At 32.0% G+C, this 20,283-nt stretch overlaps 3 protein-coding genes across 3 annotated transcripts; 1 reads left to right on the top strand and 2 right to left on the bottom strand.

Annotated features, from left to right (window-relative positions):
* Positions 1 to 7,718: 7,718 nt before the first annotated feature.
* Positions 7,719 to 11,215, top strand: LOC108477459 (uncharacterized). The gene is made up of 3 exons (XM_017780008.2): positions 7,719 to 8,572; positions 8,777 to 8,907; positions 10,179 to 11,215. Exons 1-3 carry the CDS (start codon positions 8,354 to 8,356, stop codon positions 10,972 to 10,974), a joined length of 1,146 nt encoding a protein of 381 aa, XP_017635497.1. The 5' UTR covers positions 7,719 to 8,353; the 3' UTR covers positions 10,975 to 11,215.
* Positions 11,216 to 14,184: 2,969 nt separating this feature from the next.
* Positions 14,185 to 15,544, bottom strand: LOC108476855 (ATP-dependent Clp protease proteolytic subunit 2, mitochondrial). Its single transcript, XM_017779217.2, has 2 exons — positions 14,940 to 15,544; positions 14,185 to 14,849 (listed from the first exon to the last, which is right to left on the bottom strand). The coding sequence occupies exons 1-2, from the start codon at positions 15,235 to 15,237 to the stop codon at positions 14,413 to 14,415; spliced, it is 735 nt and encodes a 244-aa protein (XP_017634706.1). The 5' UTR covers positions 15,238 to 15,544; the 3' UTR covers positions 14,185 to 14,412.
* Positions 15,545 to 16,043: 499 nt separating this feature from the next.
* Positions 16,044 to 17,664, bottom strand: LOC108478075 (60S ribosomal protein L44). Its single transcript, XM_053023581.1, has 4 exons — positions 17,505 to 17,664; positions 16,751 to 16,930; positions 16,393 to 16,467; positions 16,044 to 16,305 (listed from the first exon to the last, which is right to left on the bottom strand). The coding sequence occupies exons 1-4, from the start codon at positions 17,505 to 17,507 to the stop codon at positions 16,246 to 16,248; spliced, it is 318 nt and encodes a 105-aa protein (XP_052879541.1). The 5' UTR covers positions 17,508 to 17,664; the 3' UTR covers positions 16,044 to 16,245.
* Between the last annotated feature and the right edge of the window lie 2,619 nt (positions 17,665 to 20,283).

The following is a 20,283-nucleotide window of genomic DNA, read 5'->3' as shown; positions in this document are numbered from 1 at the left end:
AAGGGACGAATTTGTACTATCCCATATACCGGACAGATAGCGAATACCTAGTCATAAAGTATTTAGTGTAGGTTCATATCTCACAAAAGAATCATGTTTGAAAAAAATGGATTAAATGGAATTGTGGAAAGTGGAAAGGGGAGGGGACTTGTGGAGTCAAATAAGCCAAAGTTGTTGAAAGTAAAAGAAATAAATTGAGAATGCAGAATAGAATAGACGCAGGAAGAAAAAAAAGAAAGAATTATATTTAATTTCTAGGAGCCAAGTGAGATAAAATTTAGCTAGATTTTTCCTAAATATTTTTACTAAATAAATCAAAATTTTAAAAATCAAATTTAAACTAGAGATTAAATTTAAACTAATTACAGAATTTTAACAATATAAAAAATCCTCCAATCTTTATCCAGTCACTTCTTTTAAAAATCTTCAATCATTCAATCTTTATCCAACCATCTTTAAATCTTCAATATTTCAATCAAGCCCTCCTCTTTATTTTTTGTTTCAATTTAGCCGTTTTTTGTTCCAATTTAGCCATTTTTTGTAAGAGTTTGAATTCAGCATACCAATTTTATTCCTGATAAAAAAAACCAAAATTTAATAGCATTTTATTCGATAATTAGCCAAAAATAAATATAATAAAAATGCGAATTTATCTTGCTATCAAAGGGTCTTGAATCTTAATCATATAGGAGTTGCAACTTGCATGTGACACTAATGTTATTATTTACTTTATATTTATTATAATTAATTGCAATAATATTCATTATACATAAATATAATTAAGTTTGTAGTAATTTAAATATGTTGACTCGAATGGGAATGAAGTACATTTTATATCCATCCGTTTACCTCTTCGAAAACCACTCGCAAAGAGGGAACTAGTCAATGCTACTGGTGATGAATACCCTGGTTTTGATCAAAAAAAATGTTCACTCGAAATCATGAGTTTCTAATTATTACTTTCGAGCAAATTTTTACTTTTTTTCTTAGATTTTTTAGGGATAAAGTAATATTTAGTTATTTCAATTTAGTCCTTAAACTTTTTTTTATCTACATTAGTCCAGGAACTTGACAATTTTACTCAAATTGGTCATCAAACTTGGATTCTGTTAAGGTATGATGACGGAGCACTCTAAGTTTGTGCTATGTCATCACTTGAATTTTAGAAAATTTTTTTTTTTTTATATATTTTAGACTTTATAAAAAAATTAGGTGATGGCTATTAGGATATAGTGCCCTTAGTGTAGTTTCCCGTCATATGTGAGTAATTTTTTGAACATAATGGTTTAATAAAATTCCATTTATATTAATATAATTCGTATTTTTCCACAATGGTTTTTGCATGCAAAGCAAAATGAATAAGCAAAAATATTGGCTCACTACTTACCTAACGTTTAATTAATATTAATTTGTACCATGTAGTCGGATCATAATACAAGAAGACAACATATATTAGTAGGTAATTTAAATGGTCCATAGTTTACAAAATTGAAATTAAGCAAATCGATTCAAGGATTATTATGCCATCTATCAAGTTCAATTAGGGAGATACATTGCCTTGGGTATCAAGCGGATAACTCCTAAAAGATAGAGACATAAATGTGATTGTTTGGAATGACAATACATTAAACAAGCTCGTTTATGGATTTAATTACTTGTGACATTTATAGTATGACTTATCTCAATCCTAAGTAAGTGACAAACTATGCTTACGTGACTCGTACATTTTGATGTATTGAAAACTTGAGTTCAGTTTGTAATAGAACCGAAAGCTGGTATGTTGGGTATACGACTTTTGCATGGCATGACTTCATTTACAATAGTATAATTCTTAGCCTAATAAAGGGTAAAAGGTATCCACTCATTAGCATTACATGATTGATAAAAAAGTAACATGGCCATAAGATAAAATAGAATTATATTGCGTGAATGAATTTAACTCAAAGAGATTAAGGATATCTTATGAGGGTACCACACATATGACAAGTTCAATGAACGAGCATATATTAAATTTGCTTTCATAATGGTATAAAATAAGTGAGAGTTCAGTTATGATACTTTTAGTGAATTAACTTTATGACTAAATAATATTGTAACTAATAGACTTGGAGTCAGTATTTAATTACAAATTATTTGAGCCCTAATTTTATATGTTCAATTGATGTGATGAATAAATGAAAACGAATATTTAGATAGTATTATTTTCTGCAGTGAATGCGTTTTCTCGCTAAAAGCAAGAGATAATTTAGATATTAAATTAATTTCTTTGAATTATCATTCAATTAATTGTAATTAAATCATTTAAGTTTGAATTGGAAATTAAATTATTTAGTTATCATAATTTTATTGAACAATACAATTAAATCTATTTACTCAGAGGTTCTAGTACGATAAAGTCGTCATGACTTTAACATAATTAGAATTGGGTTGAGGAACTAATTTAATTGAGTGAATTAAAATAAATAATATTTTGGAAATAGAAAATTGATTATTGGGTTGGAGAAATTATATGAGTTAGTTACAAGTCTAAATAACATGTATAATTGTACCCAATAAATGAATAAACCCACAAGGCCCATTTAATACATGATTCATGGCAAACATATGAAATTAACAAATTCAATAACAGGCAGCGGTTGGTTGATTTCCATGTTGTCAATTAACCTTTGGATTGGGGATCTAAATCACTAATACTCTTAAATTGGCTCAATTTTACCTCACAGGCCCAATTTTACCAAATTAGACAAATTAGTCCAGTTTATCTCTCGACCTCACCAAACTAACATGGGATGATCAATTTTATACCTGATAAGATCTCCTTGTGATCTCACTTATCTAAATTTTATCTTAGGGGCGTCAATCCTAATTTTTGAATTCTATTCGATTTGGTCTAAATTTTACAATTTAGTCCCTAAACCCAAAAATCAACTAACCAACATTTTCATCAACAAACCGCTTAGGATTTAGCTACTCGTGCTCATATCTAAACTCACTAACAGAAAATAATCAAACAAAAATGACATTAACTTAAACTAAAAGCAAAGTAATAAAAACTCAAGCTTTCTTGCAAAAGCTAGGAGAACACAACAATGGTAGTAAGATAGATGAATAAAAATACTAAAGAAATTATTTTTAACAAATAAAATGAAAGGAAGCCGAATGATATTAAACCAAGGATTAAGGTGTGAATACAAAGAAAGTTGAAGTATTAAAAGGCAATTAACACCAAGCTATAGTAACTTCAACCAACTAACTAACTTAACATAAAACTAGAAAAGAAAAAGCTTGAACCCTAAAAGATGTTAAAAGTTGAATAATGTGTAAAGTCTCTTTTCACTCGGCCAAAAGAAGGCTTTTTGTTCTGATTACAACCTAAAAAATTGTACCCAAAATTCCCCTCAGCGTGTGTTTTTATTGGTAATAGAGTTGGACAAGGACTACCCCTGCATTCATTTTTTTTGTCTCCTTTCTTTAAGGATATCGTGATACCTACGTCGGTCTTGAAATGGAAAAGCCTTGGGAGGTCGAGTATCTTGATACCACTTTAGATGGCATCAATCCTCTTTATTTCAGCACTGTTAGAGGTATCACGACTTCTATGCTTTAATATTGTGATACCCCATTCTAGGTGGTGCTTTCATTCACGTTCGGGCCACCATTGACTCTCTACAACACTCAACCAACCGTTAGGGCCCCTATGACGCATTTGGCCTATTCGGGTCTCAAAAGTAGCATAAAATACACTAATTCACTTATTAAAACAAAGGATTAAAACTAAGTAAAAACACAGAAAATACCTTTAAACTGCTTAAGAATAAGCTCGTCAAATGTAATAGAGAGCCTAATTTGACATATCAAATTACAATAGATTAGTATCTAAACTTCTGATTTATTACCTCCATATATATAGACTTATTTAGATAGCATCTATAATAAGGTATCAAAAAAAAAAAAAAAACAACCCACAAATCACTTATCATTTTAAATACTAAATTTAATTACCTTGAAATCTAATGCCCAACTGTAAACTCAATAGAACATACAAAATATATGGAAAAGTCGATAATTTGCACTAGAGTGCAAATGTTATTTACACAATTGTGCTTCTGTCACTTGCACTAAAGTGCCACTATCACTTGCACCGTAGTGCCACTAACACTTGCACCCATAAAATGTTTCCTAATGGAATGTCATCTATATCCTACTAATTCTCATTTTGTCTACAAGGGCATTTAAACTATACAATTTATTTACATTTTCTCAACAAATAAAACAATTCAAACTTTACTATTCTTACAATTTAGTCCCTATCTATATAGAACCAACAATTATCAAATTACACTTTGACATTTATTTTATCAACACAACATTTCCCTTAAATATTTTATATCAGTAACCATTTCACCAATCTAACTTTTACACTCTTTTCAATTTAGTCACTTTTCTCTAATTTCATTACACGTACACTTTTCAAAGCATTATAAGAATACAAATTCAGTTTCAAATAAATTTCATAAAACATCTCATCATTTCCATATACACATAAATCCTATGAATATCAATAAACCAATTTATCAAGTTTTCATTTTGGGTTTAATTAGAATAAGTAAAATTCTTAATATACTTACAATCAAACACTTGGAATAAGTCATTTTTCTTCTTCTTCACTCTTTTAAAATTCCCTTGCCTTTATCCACAATTTGCTCTTCACCTCTGTTCTCTTTCTCTTCATTAACACAACACATATACACAATATTTAATATCAAAACAATAATCACATACTATTTCCATGCACTTATAATGAGATTGACATGAAATCCCTAAAAAAAACTTCATCAACTTACCTTACTTTCTCAATCCTTAACTTCTCTCTTCTCTCTCCTCAAATATGTATTCTAGCTAACTTCACAAGAGACTTAGCTTGTCGTGAAGTTGTTCTTGTGATTTCACTAAAAATCTATGAAGAAATTTGAAGTTTAAAGCTTGAAAGGTTTAGAAATAGAGGAAAAGGGACTAAATTCAAGAAAATTAAACTTGGTAGAAATGGAAGAGACAAACTAGGAAAGAAAATGAAAGATGACAAAGGTTAACCTTCTCTTTTTCTTTCTTTTCTACATCTTTCCATACAAAATATCTATAAACTTCTTTCTTTTTTTTTTGTATTATTAAATTTATTAATAATAATTAATTAAAAAAATCAACTCATCATCATTACTAACAAATGGTAGCTATTCACTCTTAATCTCATCCACATTTCCATGTATTTTCATGGTCAATTTACCCTTCTAATACTTCTTTTTTTTCTCATCCTTCTACTCAAGTCTTTTCTTATTTCTAATGTTTACATTATGGCCTAACACTTCTTACACTTTTACGATTTAATCCATACCTTGAATTAATTTCCCTAAATTCAAAACCCTTTTAACTTCTTATAATATCCAACTACCTTCTTCATAATTTTTTTTATAAAAAAAACTACTATTTTATCTACTTCATCTACTTCAAAGAATTCTAACACGTGTAAACCCGAATTGACAGGGTTCTCATTTTTAGGGGGTGTCAGGGATGTTACAAGTACTTTCTTACTTTATAATGATGGTATTACTAATGTAATAACAATAAAATGGTTAAGTACTAATAAGTATTAAAGTTTGTGTTGATAACATGAAATAAGATTTAATGAAGGTGTTATTTTTACTCAACAAAAGAAAATGAGTTAATCTAAGTTAAGGCTAATCATAGTAACCATGTGACTTAAGCATTGTTAACATTAAAGTACGACTTATTATTAAGTTAAATGAGCAATATGGTGTATTGTAATATAGCAAAGTGAAATGGCAACAAGCTGTAACTTTTTTGTGCTTCCCAGTATCTACGTGTTATATGATAGTGAGTACATGTGAAGTGGAAATGAGGCTTGTTTTAGCGCTAAGTAAATTAAATATGATATGTGAGTATATGCATACTAATTATATTCATGTGAATATTTAATGATGTGAAAATGATGTTAATAATAATTATGTCTTTGTAAACTTGGTAGAATAGTTAGGATATAATTGGCATGTCAATAGGAATTAGATTTACGCGCTTTGGAATGATGATGTAGTGTCTTATAGCATAGCACTTATGTGCATTGCAGACCCCTTTTTATGTGTATGTGTTGGTGTGTTAAGTGGATACACTTTTAAGTTCAATACATAAGGAGTTAGGTTGGTAATCCCGTGTGTCCAAATCTTATTTTACTAAGGTTGATAGGCTATGATTCTTAATATGTACACTATTGTGTTTAATGAACAATTATGTGAAGTGAACTTAATGTGTTATAAGAAAGATTATTTCTTTAGACAATTAAACCTGTAATGAAAATCGTATTGAAAGAAACTTAAGTGAAAATTACTTAAGTAAAAGAAATGTGATTCTCTTTCATGAGCTTAATGGGTATGTGTTTGTGATTGAGTATATTTTTTCTTATACATGCCTTATTTGTTGTATTTTGACTAATGTTATATATGCTAGACTAATTCAATTACTTACACCTCATACTTGGTAATAAGGTAAGAGAACTTATTTTCTTGAGATTTTACTAAGCAATTCACTTAATGTGTCATTATTTTTGCGCATAGATTTGAAAAGAGTTTGAGAAGCCAACCCACTTTCTTGGATCACATCAATGCCATTACTAGTCTTAAAGAGTATGAAACTACTGTATATGTAGTTGTGACTCTTAGTGGCTTGTATTTAAAGAGTCATTTATGTTGTGTATAAATTAGGTTTTTATTACTATATGAATATTTGGCATTGGATGTTGTTGATAGTTGTTTTGGGGAATTACTTATGGCTAGCCTTAGTGCCATGGTTGATGTTAGTTAAATTGATATAGATTCTTATTAATCACTTGATAATTTGGATTATTGGTTTGAAATGGTGGTTCGTGTATATTAAGCATGTGATTTATTCACGTGTTTAAATAATTTTCATAAGTCTTAAAAATTTTACAAATGAAGTGTTATTACTTAGCAATATTTCGAGCAGTAGCTAGAGGATCCAAATAATAGATTTTAGCCCTCCGAATGGAGGGAAAATTGTCCAAACAATTGAGCTTTTTCAAAAATGTCATCTAGATGGTAGAAATAGCTTTTTGTTAGGCATCAGGGTTGTTTTGAATAGTACAAAAGGGCATTGATTACATGTTAAGTTACTGAAAGTCCATTTCACGTAATTGTCATATTCAAACACCTAGGAGATGATTCAATATGGTTTTTAAAATATCTTTAAGCCTTTGAAAAGGTTGGAATTTTGTTTTACAAGACTATTATTAAATGGTTCAAATAGTTATTTTGTTAAAAGAAATTTTGTAAGCGCTAAGATTAAATCATTATGACTTTACCTATTTGTATTAAACATCGGTTCAAGTGAGGGGTGTTATACTTGGTGACTCAACTAATAATTTCCAAAATCTAAAAATTATAAATCATGAGTTTGAAAATCTAAAAATTTCAAATCTAAATCCAAATATAAATTTCCGAGATCATACCCATATCTTTTTATGTCTAGAATGATATATAATAAGATTCCATGTGAGTCTTATGTTTAAAAATTATCCATGTCAACCTCCATTTCTTGAAATAATTTAATATTAAAATATATTTAAAAATTAATAGCAAACCAAATTTTTTAAAAGAAGTACAATAAAAAATATTTTTTAAAAAAAAGTCATTTCTTTTGTTTATTTTCATACCCGAAGATATTTTCAGTTTTCTGTTTCCCATTTTTCCTTTTCTCCGGAAAACAGCAAAGTTCCAACCATATTCCCGGAAAATATTCCATTTTACAATTTTCTCCTTCACCGTTTCCCCCCTCTCCTCCTCCTCCTTTCTCTTTAGTTATAAAATGGTGATGCATAACTATTTCCAGCCTATTTCAGTTAGTTGATTTTTGTTACTTTTATGCTTCATTTGGCTTATTGTTTTTCATGTTGCCACACTACCTCCGGTGGCATTTTTAATTATATTTGTTAGTTGGTCCAGTCTTGTTTATAAATTATGTATGTGCGGTGACAAGTAGTAATCACTTTTGCTATCAAATTTCTCTCCTTTGCAATCTCTTTATCTTTTCTCTGGAATTTCTTCCCTAAATCTATTTATCTTATCTGACTAATGGGTCTGCATCAAATCGGAGTTTCTTTGTTCTTTTTTAACTTCTTCATTTGGGTTTGATCGGGAAAGAAAATACTCAATAAGTTTTTAAATTTCGATGCAACAAACAAAAGAAAACAATCCATAACCGGAGGTCAAATAGAGGGGATCAATTAAAGGAATAGGTTTTTTCCCCTCTTTTTTAAGGAAACGAGGATATGATGATGGAAAGTGGGAGACAGGATAGCATTGCATTTGGAGACTACAGTTATCGAATGAATGAAAACTATGGTAAAATTTCCAATGACTACAGTGTTTTAGAGAAAGAAAAGAAACAAAGCTTGCCCTCTTCGTCGTCACCCCGTGCCGGTTTCATCACACATCTCATTTCCCGGTTCGACACTCTCTCTGGTGTCGCTATCAAGTACGACGTTGAGGTAACTATTATCCATCTCTTTATTTCTTTAATTAATATTTGAACTTTGAAGATTCTCAAATCATTTTTTCTAAGAAGAAATTGAGTAATGGTAAATTAAGAGTTGAATCTAATCACTTATTGGAGTGTTTTATTGTTTATTGTTTATGGTTTGTGATGAATTGACTAATTGTTGTTGTTGTTGTTATGTTTGTGGAATAATCAGGTAGCTGACATAAAGAAGATGAATGGTCTTGTTACAGATCATCAAATGTTTGCTCTTAAGTCACTCCGGATCCCTTTAACAGGGCGGCATCCGCCATCACCATGCTCGACAAATGGTTCTGATACACTGAGGTATATATTATGTCTTCTTTAATACAATTACTAATTGTTTTCCCATTTCCAGCTTGTGAACTTTAACATAAACCTCTTCTCCATGAAATGTATTGCTAAAATAATAAGCATTTTCATATTAGCACTTGTGTATTTTATTTTGTTTGTTTGATAAGGAGAGGGGGAAGGGGTTGTCCAAGAATCGGACATGGGACTTGGTGTCAACCAAGACTTCGTTACAACAGAAGTCCGCACCTGTGTATGTTAGAACTTCTTAACTTAGAGCGCAATTTGGAAGAATTAGTCTAATTCAAGAGGAAGTGGGTTTCTTATAACAGTCAGCTAAACTCATGCTTTATAGCGATGCATTCTTATGGTTATGAGTTTATTAACTTGAAATTTTCTTTTGGAAATGCCTTCTTGTATCATCTTATGGTTATGCCTTGAATCTTTATTTTCGGATTTGTTCTAACTTTACTTGAAGAATTGATGCTCTTTATGTTTTTTTCTTGTATGGTAATGTTGTAAGAACTTTATGTTAGATCATCTTAATACTAATATTGATGAAGTGCACTCACTTATCGTGTCTGAGAACTTTTAGCAAACGAATTATTGCAATGTTGCTAAACTATTTAAATTGATAATATTTAAGGATTTATTAAATCGTTTCATTCCAGCAAATGTTGTGATTTAGTAGTTCTATAATTCTTTAAGGTAATGACCTTTCACATCAGGACCAACATCCAACAACTTTTTCTTGCTCAAGCAAACTGCAATTTCAGTGTAATTACTGCCCAAATGTTAATTACATTATGGTAACTGCTTTTAAGGTAATGACCTTTCACATCAGGACCAACATCCAACAACTTTTTCTTGCTCAAACATACTGCAATTTCAGTGTAATTACTGCCCAAATGTTAATTACATTATGGTAACTGCTTTCAAGAATATTGGATGATTGAAATCTAGGATTTTACTGATGGTCCTGCTTAGCCTAGCCTAGAAATACTCTTTATTTCTATGTTGTTCCCATAGCAGTAATTTTAGAACTCTTATGTTCTTGTGACATGGCTTCAGATTGTGATAGTCCTTTAGATTTAATACCCTAAAGGCATCCTTAGAAATATTATCTAAGAGGCTGCTTGTTAAGAAATTGATAGCCAATGTCTCAGCTGAGTTGTTATGCATGTAAGAAGTTCTTTCTAATTTCTCTCATCTGTAAAATCCTATGAGATGCATCTCTTAGTTATGTGATTCCGAATTTTGATCAGTTGTTTGACAACTCTTTGCAGGCAAAGCAGTACCAACATAACCCCAGCGCATCATTTGCCTCCTGAATTGTTCCAGTCTTTGAGACTGAAGACAAGTCCTCGAAGGCTCTCCTCAACAATGAGCTCGTTACAAGGTTACTATGGCCTTGAAGCAACAGAAAAAAAGAACAGGTATGAAGGTTTTGAGATGGCAGTATACAGGAAAGGAGAAGCTCATCATCTGGAGGATGGTCCGTTCCTTAAACCCTCCTCTGCTTCCAACCCTCCCTGGGAGCTTCCCTGGAAGTTTAGAAGCATAACTAATGGATTTAATGATGAGATAGCAGATATAATGTCTGCTGTAGAAGCCAAAGATGGTGGACCTGATCAAGCAAATGAGAAACTGGTCCAAAGACGGCAGAAATCTGAGGCAGACTTGACTGCTCGTACCCCTGAAAGGCTGTTGAAGGAGGACAGTACCAATGGTGGAGGATATTCAACCATAATAGCAAAAGGCTTGGCACTGAGAACCAAAGCTGTTAACCGTACTAAATCAGGAGCTGGTGCTGAGTTTGCCGGTTTCAATCCCATGCCAACAGGTCTTGGAGATGGTTTTGTGGTTGCTGGATTCTCCACAGTGAGGAAGTCATTGAGTACATCTAGCTTGCAAGATCAAGACCATAGCAGCAGCAGTTTGTCATCAGTGTGGCCAGCTGCATCCAAATGGAGTCTTAAGCCTGATTTGCAAGGAGTTTCAACGGTAGGCAATACAATAGCTATTTTTGATGGATTGCCAAAACCAATGTCGGCTCGTAAAAGCAAAGCTGCGCTTGATTAGCTTCCCTTGTCCCTCCTTTCAATCATACATTCCCATTTACATATCAAATCCCATACTACAATTTATGAGGACTCTATTCGCACTTACATCCTGTGGAGTACATAGAAAGAGAAACAAAGTCCAACAACAGAAATACTTACCTTCAGTTTATTTTAAATTGTGGATATATATACATGTTTCTGTAATCAGTGTGAACCATTTCAGATGAACCACATTATTAAAATTCAAATTCAATTAACAACGTTGTTTCCATTTAATCACTACTATTTATATGCAATTAGCTAACATCAGAATAATCTAGAGTCTTGAAATTGAGTGAATGTCTTAAGTAGTGTGTTATTGTAGTCGGGAATAACTTTGGAATGGAGGATTTTCATGGAAAATGTATTATCAACCTAACGAGAATGGGACCCAAAAAAAAAAAAAAAGCATTAGCAAGAACCGAGAAAATTATGCGGAAATCCGTCATGCCAACTTGCATTTAGCCCTATAAATAAATCGAAGAGTTGGCATCATTCAGCTTGAGATATGGCTTGGTTGAGTATAATTTAAGAAACTCGAGTATCTCCCAAGTATTACGGTCTCTTATTTGGAAATGAGTCACCGCATAAGTATCAGATTTTAAGAAAAACGTTATTTCGGTTCTTGTTTGCTAATGATTGTGTGAATGAAGTAGCTTGTCGCCTCTTAGAAGTTGCCTTCTTTTAATTTACTGAAAATTTCTACTTGTTCCATTCATCAACACAATTTGCCTCTTAAGTAGAAAATAAAATAAGACGCAGAACCTAAATTCATGTTCTTATAAGGATAACAAAGTACCCTAATATCAGGGAAGTTTTATATAAACTAATAAAGAAATTACAGAAAACAAAATCTCAATTAGTACCCTCTTCTTGCTTCTTAAATGATGCTTTGCCCACAAGGACATCGGATGACCTTTTTTTTCTTCTTCCCAAAAATCTTGCTTAAAAAAACAGCAATTTTCAATTTTGAAGTGAAAAGTATCTTTGGAAGTTGATTCAATTTAATGATAAATTTAACCACTAATTTCTATATGTTTTATCAAAATAACCCTAATTGTATTTTTTAGTCTTTTTTTGCCATTAACTTTTGTTCTTTTCTTCAATCTGTTTTTTCTAATAGATTTAATGAGAGTACCGTTAAAAAAATTAACGGCAATGATGTGAAATTTCATGTGGAATATTTTAGATAAACCAATAAAATAATTACAGATGAAAAATAATAAAATAAATAATACATTAAATTTAAAAATAACTCATAATTTAAATAAAATAAACTTAATTATCTAAAAAATTAACTCAAGAGAAAATTTTCTCAGAGACAAATATATGAAAGATTAATACATTTTATTTATTAAATCTGTTAAGAAAAACAGATTGAAAAAAGAACGAAAGATTGATGGCCAAAAATGGCTCAAAAATATAATTAAGATTATTTTAACTAAACATGCAAACGTTAATGGCCAAATTTATCATTAAGCCAACCCACTAAACCAACAATTACAGCGGTTCCTTCGTATCCTCTGGTACCACTTTCGGTTCAGTATTCTCTATTTTCAACTAGAAAAGCTTTTTGCATCGATGGCTCGACACAAACAACAAATCACAATTGTATCAAAGGCCTTTTGCACATCATCTCGAACGAAGAAAAGAAATGCATTACTAGATGCAAATGTAGCCTAAGTTTGTGTGTCTAGAAGCGTCTTTGTCGATGTTTACATAATTGATAAAATCAAAACTGTGCCTCCACTAACACGTGGAAGAAGGCACCTAAAAGACAGTATTCTAGTTGGCAAAGAATTTTTCATATCTATGGAGTCAAACAAAGAGATCATTCAATCCATTGTATGTCAGGAAATCAATTTTGATGTATTTTTGGCACTATTCCCCCCACCCATGTTGCCATCGTGGACCATTGTATGCCCACTGCTACTTCTACCATTGGAACCAACACCAGAGTCTGCAACCTGGTCGCTTGTGCAGTTTGAAATGCCTTGGTTAAAAGTTTTTGCCTGTTTTCCATGTGAGAACTCGTGAAGCAAAGGCCTACATTAGCTCCAGCTTCGCATCAACTCGTCACTTCCTACGAAGCAAGTTCCGAATTTTCTCATCAAAAGTTTTCTTGTCCATGGTGCCAGGATCTAATGCCAAATTCTTTTGGCTGGAGTCTAGGATCGAGTCAATTGACGTGTAACTTTGTTCAAAGGAGCCATGCCTCTTGGAATTCTAAAGGAACTGCCTAGCTTTAATTTACTGGAAATTTCAACTTGTTTTATTCATAAATAATTTTCATCTATAGTTTATAAATTGGGGAATAAGATGCCAAAATCCTAACTTCAAGTTCTGACAAGGAAAACAAAATATGACATCAAGGTATCCTGATATTAGGAAAGTTCTATTTAAACCAACAAAGAAATTCTAGGCAACAAAATTAGAATTAAATCCCCTCGTCTGTTGTCCGTTTCTTGCGTCTGACATAGTGCTTGCCCACAAGAAGATCGGAAACATTATACTCTTGCCTACTAGCTGCCTCAAGATGTTTCTCTTTCACTTGGAAACCTAAGAAGCTAAGAAACGCAAGATATCTCAGACTAACTAACCTACCTTTATCCTACTGCATAATGTCCTTGAAAGATCTTCTCCTAAGTAATTGGCAATTGAAAATATAAATCCAGAGATAAACAACCAGTAGAAGCTTCATCACACATGACATGGAAACTAAAATGCAGGTGAACAGGTCAAGATCCTGGCTTATATTAGGCTCAACACATCTAAACAACAATACGTATATAGAGAAAGAGATTCATTCACTAAATCAAATGAAGAGGACAAGGAAAACTCTGTGTGCACTTAATGGTTTAATTTCCAGGGTAAGCAGATAATTTAGAGTATATTTTCAAAGCCAACAAGAGCTGCAAGAGAGAAAATGGGTGGACAAAGGTTCAATCAGGGAAGGTGGAAACTAAACATATTTTAATCATGTTGAAGGTATTTAGAGACCACGAAATGTGATGCCTATATTTAGAGACATCAAACATTCATTTTTGTTTCCAATCCAACTTATTGTGCAAATAGAAGCTTATCTACATTCAGAGAAATTAAAACAGGACAACCATCGACATAGCCTCAAAGCTAAAGCATTAAGACCATGCATCCAATACCAATAGATATAATCCTCAGTCATGTCTACTTTCCAATAAAGTGCACATCCCTTACTCAAATAAAAACGTTTTCGAGCAAAACTTGATGCATATGATCTCAAAAAAAGAAAGTACTGATTGAAATATTAGCTAGCAAGCTACCTAAATCTCAGAAATTAATTCCAGAAGCATAACATCAATCAACAGCTAAAAGAGAGTTAACCATAAGATTGAAGAACAGTAACAATTAATCAAGAAAGAGCTTACTGCCTCTAATCCTAATTGGAGCCTTTATCTTTGCTGTCTTTGCTATCTTTGGGTTCATTAGCAACAGCATCAGTGACCAAAGCCATTGGCCTTTGATCAATTACTTCATCAATCAACCCAAACTCTTTAGCCTCTTCAGGGGTCATAAAATAATCCCTATCCATATTCTTCTGAATTATATCAATTGATTGCCCTGTATGCTTGCAATACAAAGCATTCAATGAATCCCAAACGCGAACAATCTGCTTAGTGTGAATGGTCATATCTTTAGCCTGCCCACTGTATCCACCAGAAGGCTGGTGAATCATGATGGTGGCATTGGGGAGGGACCGCCTTTCACCCTTTGCTCCAGCAGCTAAAAGGAGAGAAGCCATGGATGCAGCTTGCCCCAAACAGATTGTGTTGATTGGAGACTTAATGTACTGCATCGTATCATAAATTGCAAGACCTGTACCAAGAACAACACTAAAAATATTATGGAGAATTGTGATAGAAATGGGTATTATTGGAGATTGGAAAGTGAGAAAAAAGGAAAGACCTGCAGTGACTTGACCGCCAGGGGAGTTGAGGTACATGTTGATAGGCTTGGATGGGTTTTCGGATTCGAGGAAGAGGAGCTGAGCCACAACGACGTGGGCGGTGTCGTCGTTGATGGGTCCATTGATGCAGACGATCCTTTCCTTGAGGAGACGAGAGAAAATGTCGTAAGCCCTCTCGCCGCGGGAAGAGTGCTCGATCACCATGGGTATCAAGCTGAAGGAACGGGAATGGGTGGCCACGGCGGTGGCGCTAGTGCAAGAAATGAGGCGTTTGGTGGTTGAAAATAGGGTCCTCATGGCTGCCTCCACAGGAGATCGGGCTAGGGATTTTAGAAAACGCCAAAGGACCGATGCCCAAATTAAGATAGGTTTCTCTTGCTATAGTAAGCACAACCAAACTATTCACTCAGTTTTTGTTTATCAGAAGAATGCTACTGCAGCAGCCAGCAGCTCATAAATGGATTATATGCGTATTTATATCTGGATAATTTACTCAATGCTTGAATATTACCCAATTCCAACTTACTATTCAAACAGCTTCACCAATTCCAATCCAGTTAATCTCAAACCCAAAAATAAACAACAACAACAGTTGTGGTTAAATAAATAAATAAATAAAAACTAAACTAAATATCTATGATGATCCCTCAAAAACCCTATGCCAAGGATAAATCTATCCTAGTATTAAAAAAGCGAAACTTTAACTGTTTTGAGGCTTAAATTTTATTTATTCAAATTAATCCTTCAATTTGTCAATTATTTTCATACTAAATCATAAACTTAATAGTTATTTTCATATTAAAGTTTAAATTTTTAAAAATATTATGGTACAAATCCGAAAAATTTTCAAGATAAAGAAAAAAGTTCAAACTTTTAATGCAAGAAAAATTGTCAAATTTAATTAAACCGAAAAATAATCAAACTTTAATGTGAAAAAATTCCAAAAAGATCTAACTCCGCAAAAAGAAATAAAATATCCAACTGTTTTACTTAATTAATCAGATTGTTTTGCGTTGAGATCTTATTTATCTTTCAATTTCCAGAGCTAAAATGGATCAAGAGTGCTAAATTCAATTCCTCGTTCATGAAAAATATAGCAAAGATTATTGAAGTTCCAAAAACAATTAAATTAAAATACAGTATTTAAAACAAATGGCGACAATGAGATCAAACGATGCCATTAACTATTAAGTGCTTAAAGAACACCATATCCCTCGGAAAACATTACATTAGAAAAACAAAAATTCCATACTGTCTTAAAAGGTTCCCAACAACATGACATGACATGAAATAAATAAACACCATTTAGAAAAGAGATGTTCCCTTCCCCTTCTTGTCGCCACCAATTTCAAAATGCTTGCACCTCTGCAACAACACAAGACACAAACACCAACACATTAGCTCATCAAGCAAACACATTGGTCAACAAAGGGTTTTTCTCAATGCACAAACCTTGATTGGATGTTGGGATACATGCTTGCAACCCTGGCATTGCAGCCTCAGCACAATCTTCTTGGTGGTCTTGGCCTATTCAAACCATACAATGCCATTAATATTATATAACATGCTAGGAGTCTTGAGAAATAGCAATGATCAGAATGACAAAATGAGTTAACTAAACACTCCTTACTAACTAGTACCAGAAGATGCAGAATAAGATATTAGATCCTCTCTCAGCGTATCGAGAAATAGCAATAACTAAACATCCTTTACTAACTAGTATCAGAAGATGCAGCATAAGAATTCTAGATATTTTGGTTATATAACTAATCACCAAGCAAGAGACAAAAGACAAGGGAAGAGGAATTACCTTCTTGTGGAACACTGGTTTGGTCTGACCACCATAACCTGATTGTTTGCGATCGTAACGGCGCTTCCCTTGAGCAGCCAAACTATCTTTGCCCTTCTTGTACTGTGTAACCTTGTGCAAAGTGTGCTTCCTGCACTCCTTGCTCTTGCAGTAGGTCTTCTTCGTCTTAGGTACGTTCACCTAAAATAATACAAAGCCACACGTATTCTCAAAATAAAATCCAAATGTAATAAATTTATCAACTCCTTTCTGCAATAAATACATAGATTACACTTCATTGACAACAAAGAAAAAAACAGCTCAGCCACGAACAACATTTACCCTAACTTTGCAACCTCATCGACAAATTTCATATTAGGATTTCTAAGAGAAACCCAATGCTGAAGTCCTTATTAACTAACAGATTTGAAACATCCTAAAGTTATCATTGATTAACCAAAATAGTATAAAATACAGATATTTAAAAGAGATGTCTTGGAAACAATACAAAACTAATAACTTAAGTACCATATCGATGGGAAAGACTACGCTAAATGCCAAATAGACATAATTTCACCATAAATTTTCTCAGAAAAAGGAAAATGAAAATGAAAACGAAATCCCAAACTTTTCATCCCAATTCTCCCAACCCAAATGTTCTTATAGAATCTTTATCCTATTTGATAAACTCCATTTTGAAACACTTTTATGGAAAGAAAAAGTAGATCCAAAATGGATTCCCAGAAGATAAAGGAAAACAAACCCGGGGAAGTACCATGGCTGCGGCTGAAGATGAGAGTACCCGAGCTCTGTTTCGGTGAGGATGGTAAAATTAGGAGTCCGCCAGTCTAACCTAATAAATATACTGATTTCTCATTTTAGGGTTTTTGAGGGTTTCAATTTTAGGCTTTGAGTTTTGGGCTAAAAAGAAAATGAAGCCCAACTATTCTTTGTAGATTTACAAACTTTTATACACCCAAAACCAAGTTCCACATAAAATAAAAATGGTATAAGGCGTAAAAAATCTTTAATTTTTTTCAGAAAATGTAATTAAGTCCTTATATCTTTTCACTCAATTAGATACTTAAATTTTTAAAATGCATTAAAAAAGCCTTTAATTTTTTTAAAATATATTTAATTATTAGATAATTAGATTAAATATTTTTTATTCGAATTTGGTAATTATTCATATATTAAGGTTTAAATTATTTTTGATTCTAGTTAGTCATTGAATTTAATAATTGTTCCCGTCTTATTAAGGTTTCACATTGGGGCTTAAGTTTTTTCTTTCAAGTTAATCCTTAACATTTTCTTAAAACCTTAAAATTCAAAGCCTGATGTGGAAATATTAGCTAAGTTCATCCCCAATTAGGGAACAGTTGCTAAGTTTAGAGAATAAGTTAAAAAAAATTCAAGCCCCAATATAGGAAAATTTATCTAGTTCCGGCCCTAATATAAGAGTAATTACCAAGTTTAAGAACTAACTTAGACCAAAACATAATTGAAACTCCAAAATTAGAATTGTTGCAAAATTCATACCCCAAATAGTGATTTAATCCTAAAATATTCTATAAAGTCATCTACAGGAAGCTTGAACGTTCAATAAATGCTCCAGTAACTTATAGTTACCATTACTTCCGGAAATCAGCTTGATAAACAATTTAAATTTAGGATAAATTACACTAAATTATTCAAAACTTTTCATTTAAGCCGCTGAACTATTTAAAAGTTTTCAAGTCACTAGACTATTATGTTTTTTTTTTAAAAAGTCCAACTAGCAAGCTTCAAACGACGATTTGACAATCGGTATGATAGCCTAGTACCCATCAATGAGTAGAAAGTTGTTTGGATTTTGCTTCACAAATTCATGATTTTCAAAGATGTTTCATGAAAAATACTCGAACTGTAAATGAGAAAGGGAATGAGAACTTCTAATTGGAGTAAGCGGTATGAACAGTGAAAGCGATAAAGCAACGATTTTAACATCCCGATGAATCAAATGAAAATTTGTTAATAATTCAGTGATTATTTAGTAACTTTTTGAAGTTAAATGATCAAGACGTAAACTTACTAATAGTTAGTGACCTCAAGTATAATTTATTCATAATTCTATCAGAACCTATCTTATAGATGGACTTGAATCTTTAAATTTCATGTGTTGTTGGGGATTCAGCTATAACTATAAATAGAATATTTCCCCAATCTCTTTTGTATCATCATTCATTGAGTAATTAAATACAAAGAAAAGTATTTACTGTATTTTTTTTATGCTGAATTATGAGCTTAGGCTAACCTAGGTAACTGGACAACGAATTCCCCACCTTAGACCTCATTGGTTGAGGTCCAATTAAGATATTGATTTTGAGATAATGTCGTAGATAAAAGGCCGAAGGTAAAACAATCATAGTCAAAGTATGTATGAAAATTTTACTGAGGGCCACATCAAGTAATTGCATTTAGTAAAAAAAACTGTCAACACAATTATAGATATGCTTATACAGAAAAAGCCATACTGGTGAAACCATGATTAAAGGTTAGAAGTGCTCGTGGCATTCAATATAATGACTTGGGTTTGGATCCAACTTAGTGTCTACAAGTGGTTGAGAGCAGAGGCAAATTTCCACATTAAAATTGCCCAAACCTTTTAACACTTTCACTAATTTGGTAAAAGCATACAACTGTCAAATCTCAACTGATCAGCAAAGTTTAAAAAAAGGTGCTGCTAAAATCAGTACCATCGGATTACCTTATTTGTAAAGAAAACAAATTCAATGTCTATTTACATATTTAATTAATTTTATAATTCCATATACTCCACAAACTTGACCATGGATGTTGATAATTAAATAAAATGCAATTTTAGATGGTAATAAAATAATAAACGAATTCAAAATTTAGACAAATTAAACAAATCAATATTTTTTTAAAATAAAGATATTAAATTTAGTCTAAACTCAAATATTGGATGCTCATTTGTCCGTATATATAATATATAGGTTAAATTTTACTATTAGTCTTGTATTTTACGAAAGTTGAGGATTTAGTCCCTATACTTTAATTTGATTAATTTTAGTCTTTTTACTTTTTGAATTTTGAAATTTTAGTCTTGATCCTAATAGTAGAAGTTAAATCCGTTTAGTTAAGTTCAATTGCAAGTCATATACTATGCGTACAATTGTAGATTTAGTCAATATTCTTCAATTAAATCATTCTAAGCCTCTATATTTTTCAAATTTTAAAATTTATGTTTTGACACAAATAATAGTGGTTAATTCATTAATTAATTTTTAGTGAGTAATATATGAGAATAACAAGCCGATATGGCATTACACATACGATAATATGTTTTATGTATCATATTTTAAAAATAATAAAATTTAACAATTAACATTTGATGAGGACTGGAATTTTATAATTCAAAAAGCACATGGATTAAAAAAGAGCAGATTAAAGTATAGGACTAAATCCACAACTTTCATTAAAGTTCAGGGACTAACTAATAGTAATTTACCTTTTGAATTGCAAGACAAAGAGCACACAGAGCACGAGTTTCG

The sequence above is a fragment of the Gossypium arboreum genome, chromosome 12, assembly GCF_025698485.1.
Source record: "Gossypium arboreum isolate Shixiya-1 chromosome 12, ASM2569848v2, whole genome shotgun sequence".
Lineage (NCBI taxonomy): Eukaryota > Viridiplantae > Streptophyta > Magnoliopsida > Malvales > Malvaceae > Gossypium > Gossypium arboreum.
The sequence above is the reverse complement of the archived record's forward strand: the minus strand, read 5'-3'. Positions and strand labels throughout refer to the sequence as shown.

Excerpts from the sequence above, each read along its gene's own strand:
- LOC108476855 (XM_017779217.2), bottom strand. The coding sequence starts at position 15,237 with ATGAGGACCCTATTTTCAACCACCAAACGCCTCATTTCTTGCACTAGC. Across the intron at positions 14,850-14,939 it reads TGGCGGTCAAGTCACTGCAG|GTCTTGCAATTTATGATACG; the intron begins GTCTTTCCTTTT and ends TTCTTGGTACAG.
- LOC108477459 (XM_017780008.2), top strand. The coding sequence starts at position 8,354 with ATGATGATGGAAAGTGGGAGACAGGATAGCATTGCATTTGGAGACTAC. Across the intron at positions 8,573-8,776 it reads CTATCAAGTACGACGTTGAG|GTAGCTGACATAAAGAAGAT; the intron begins GTAACTATTATC and ends TGGAATAATCAG. Across the intron at positions 8,908-10,178 it reads AATGGTTCTGATACACTGAG|GCAAAGCAGTACCAACATAA; the intron begins GTATATATTATG and ends AACTCTTTGCAG.
- LOC108478075 (XM_053023581.1), bottom strand. Across the intron at positions 16,468-16,750 it reads AACCAGTGTTCCACAAGAAG|GCCAAGACCACCAAGAAGAT; the intron begins GTAATTCCTCTT and ends TGGTTTGAATAG. Across the intron at positions 16,306-16,392 it reads TATCCCAACATCCAATCAAG|AGGTGCAAGCATTTTGAAAT; the intron begins GTTTGTGCATTG and ends GTGTTGTTGCAG.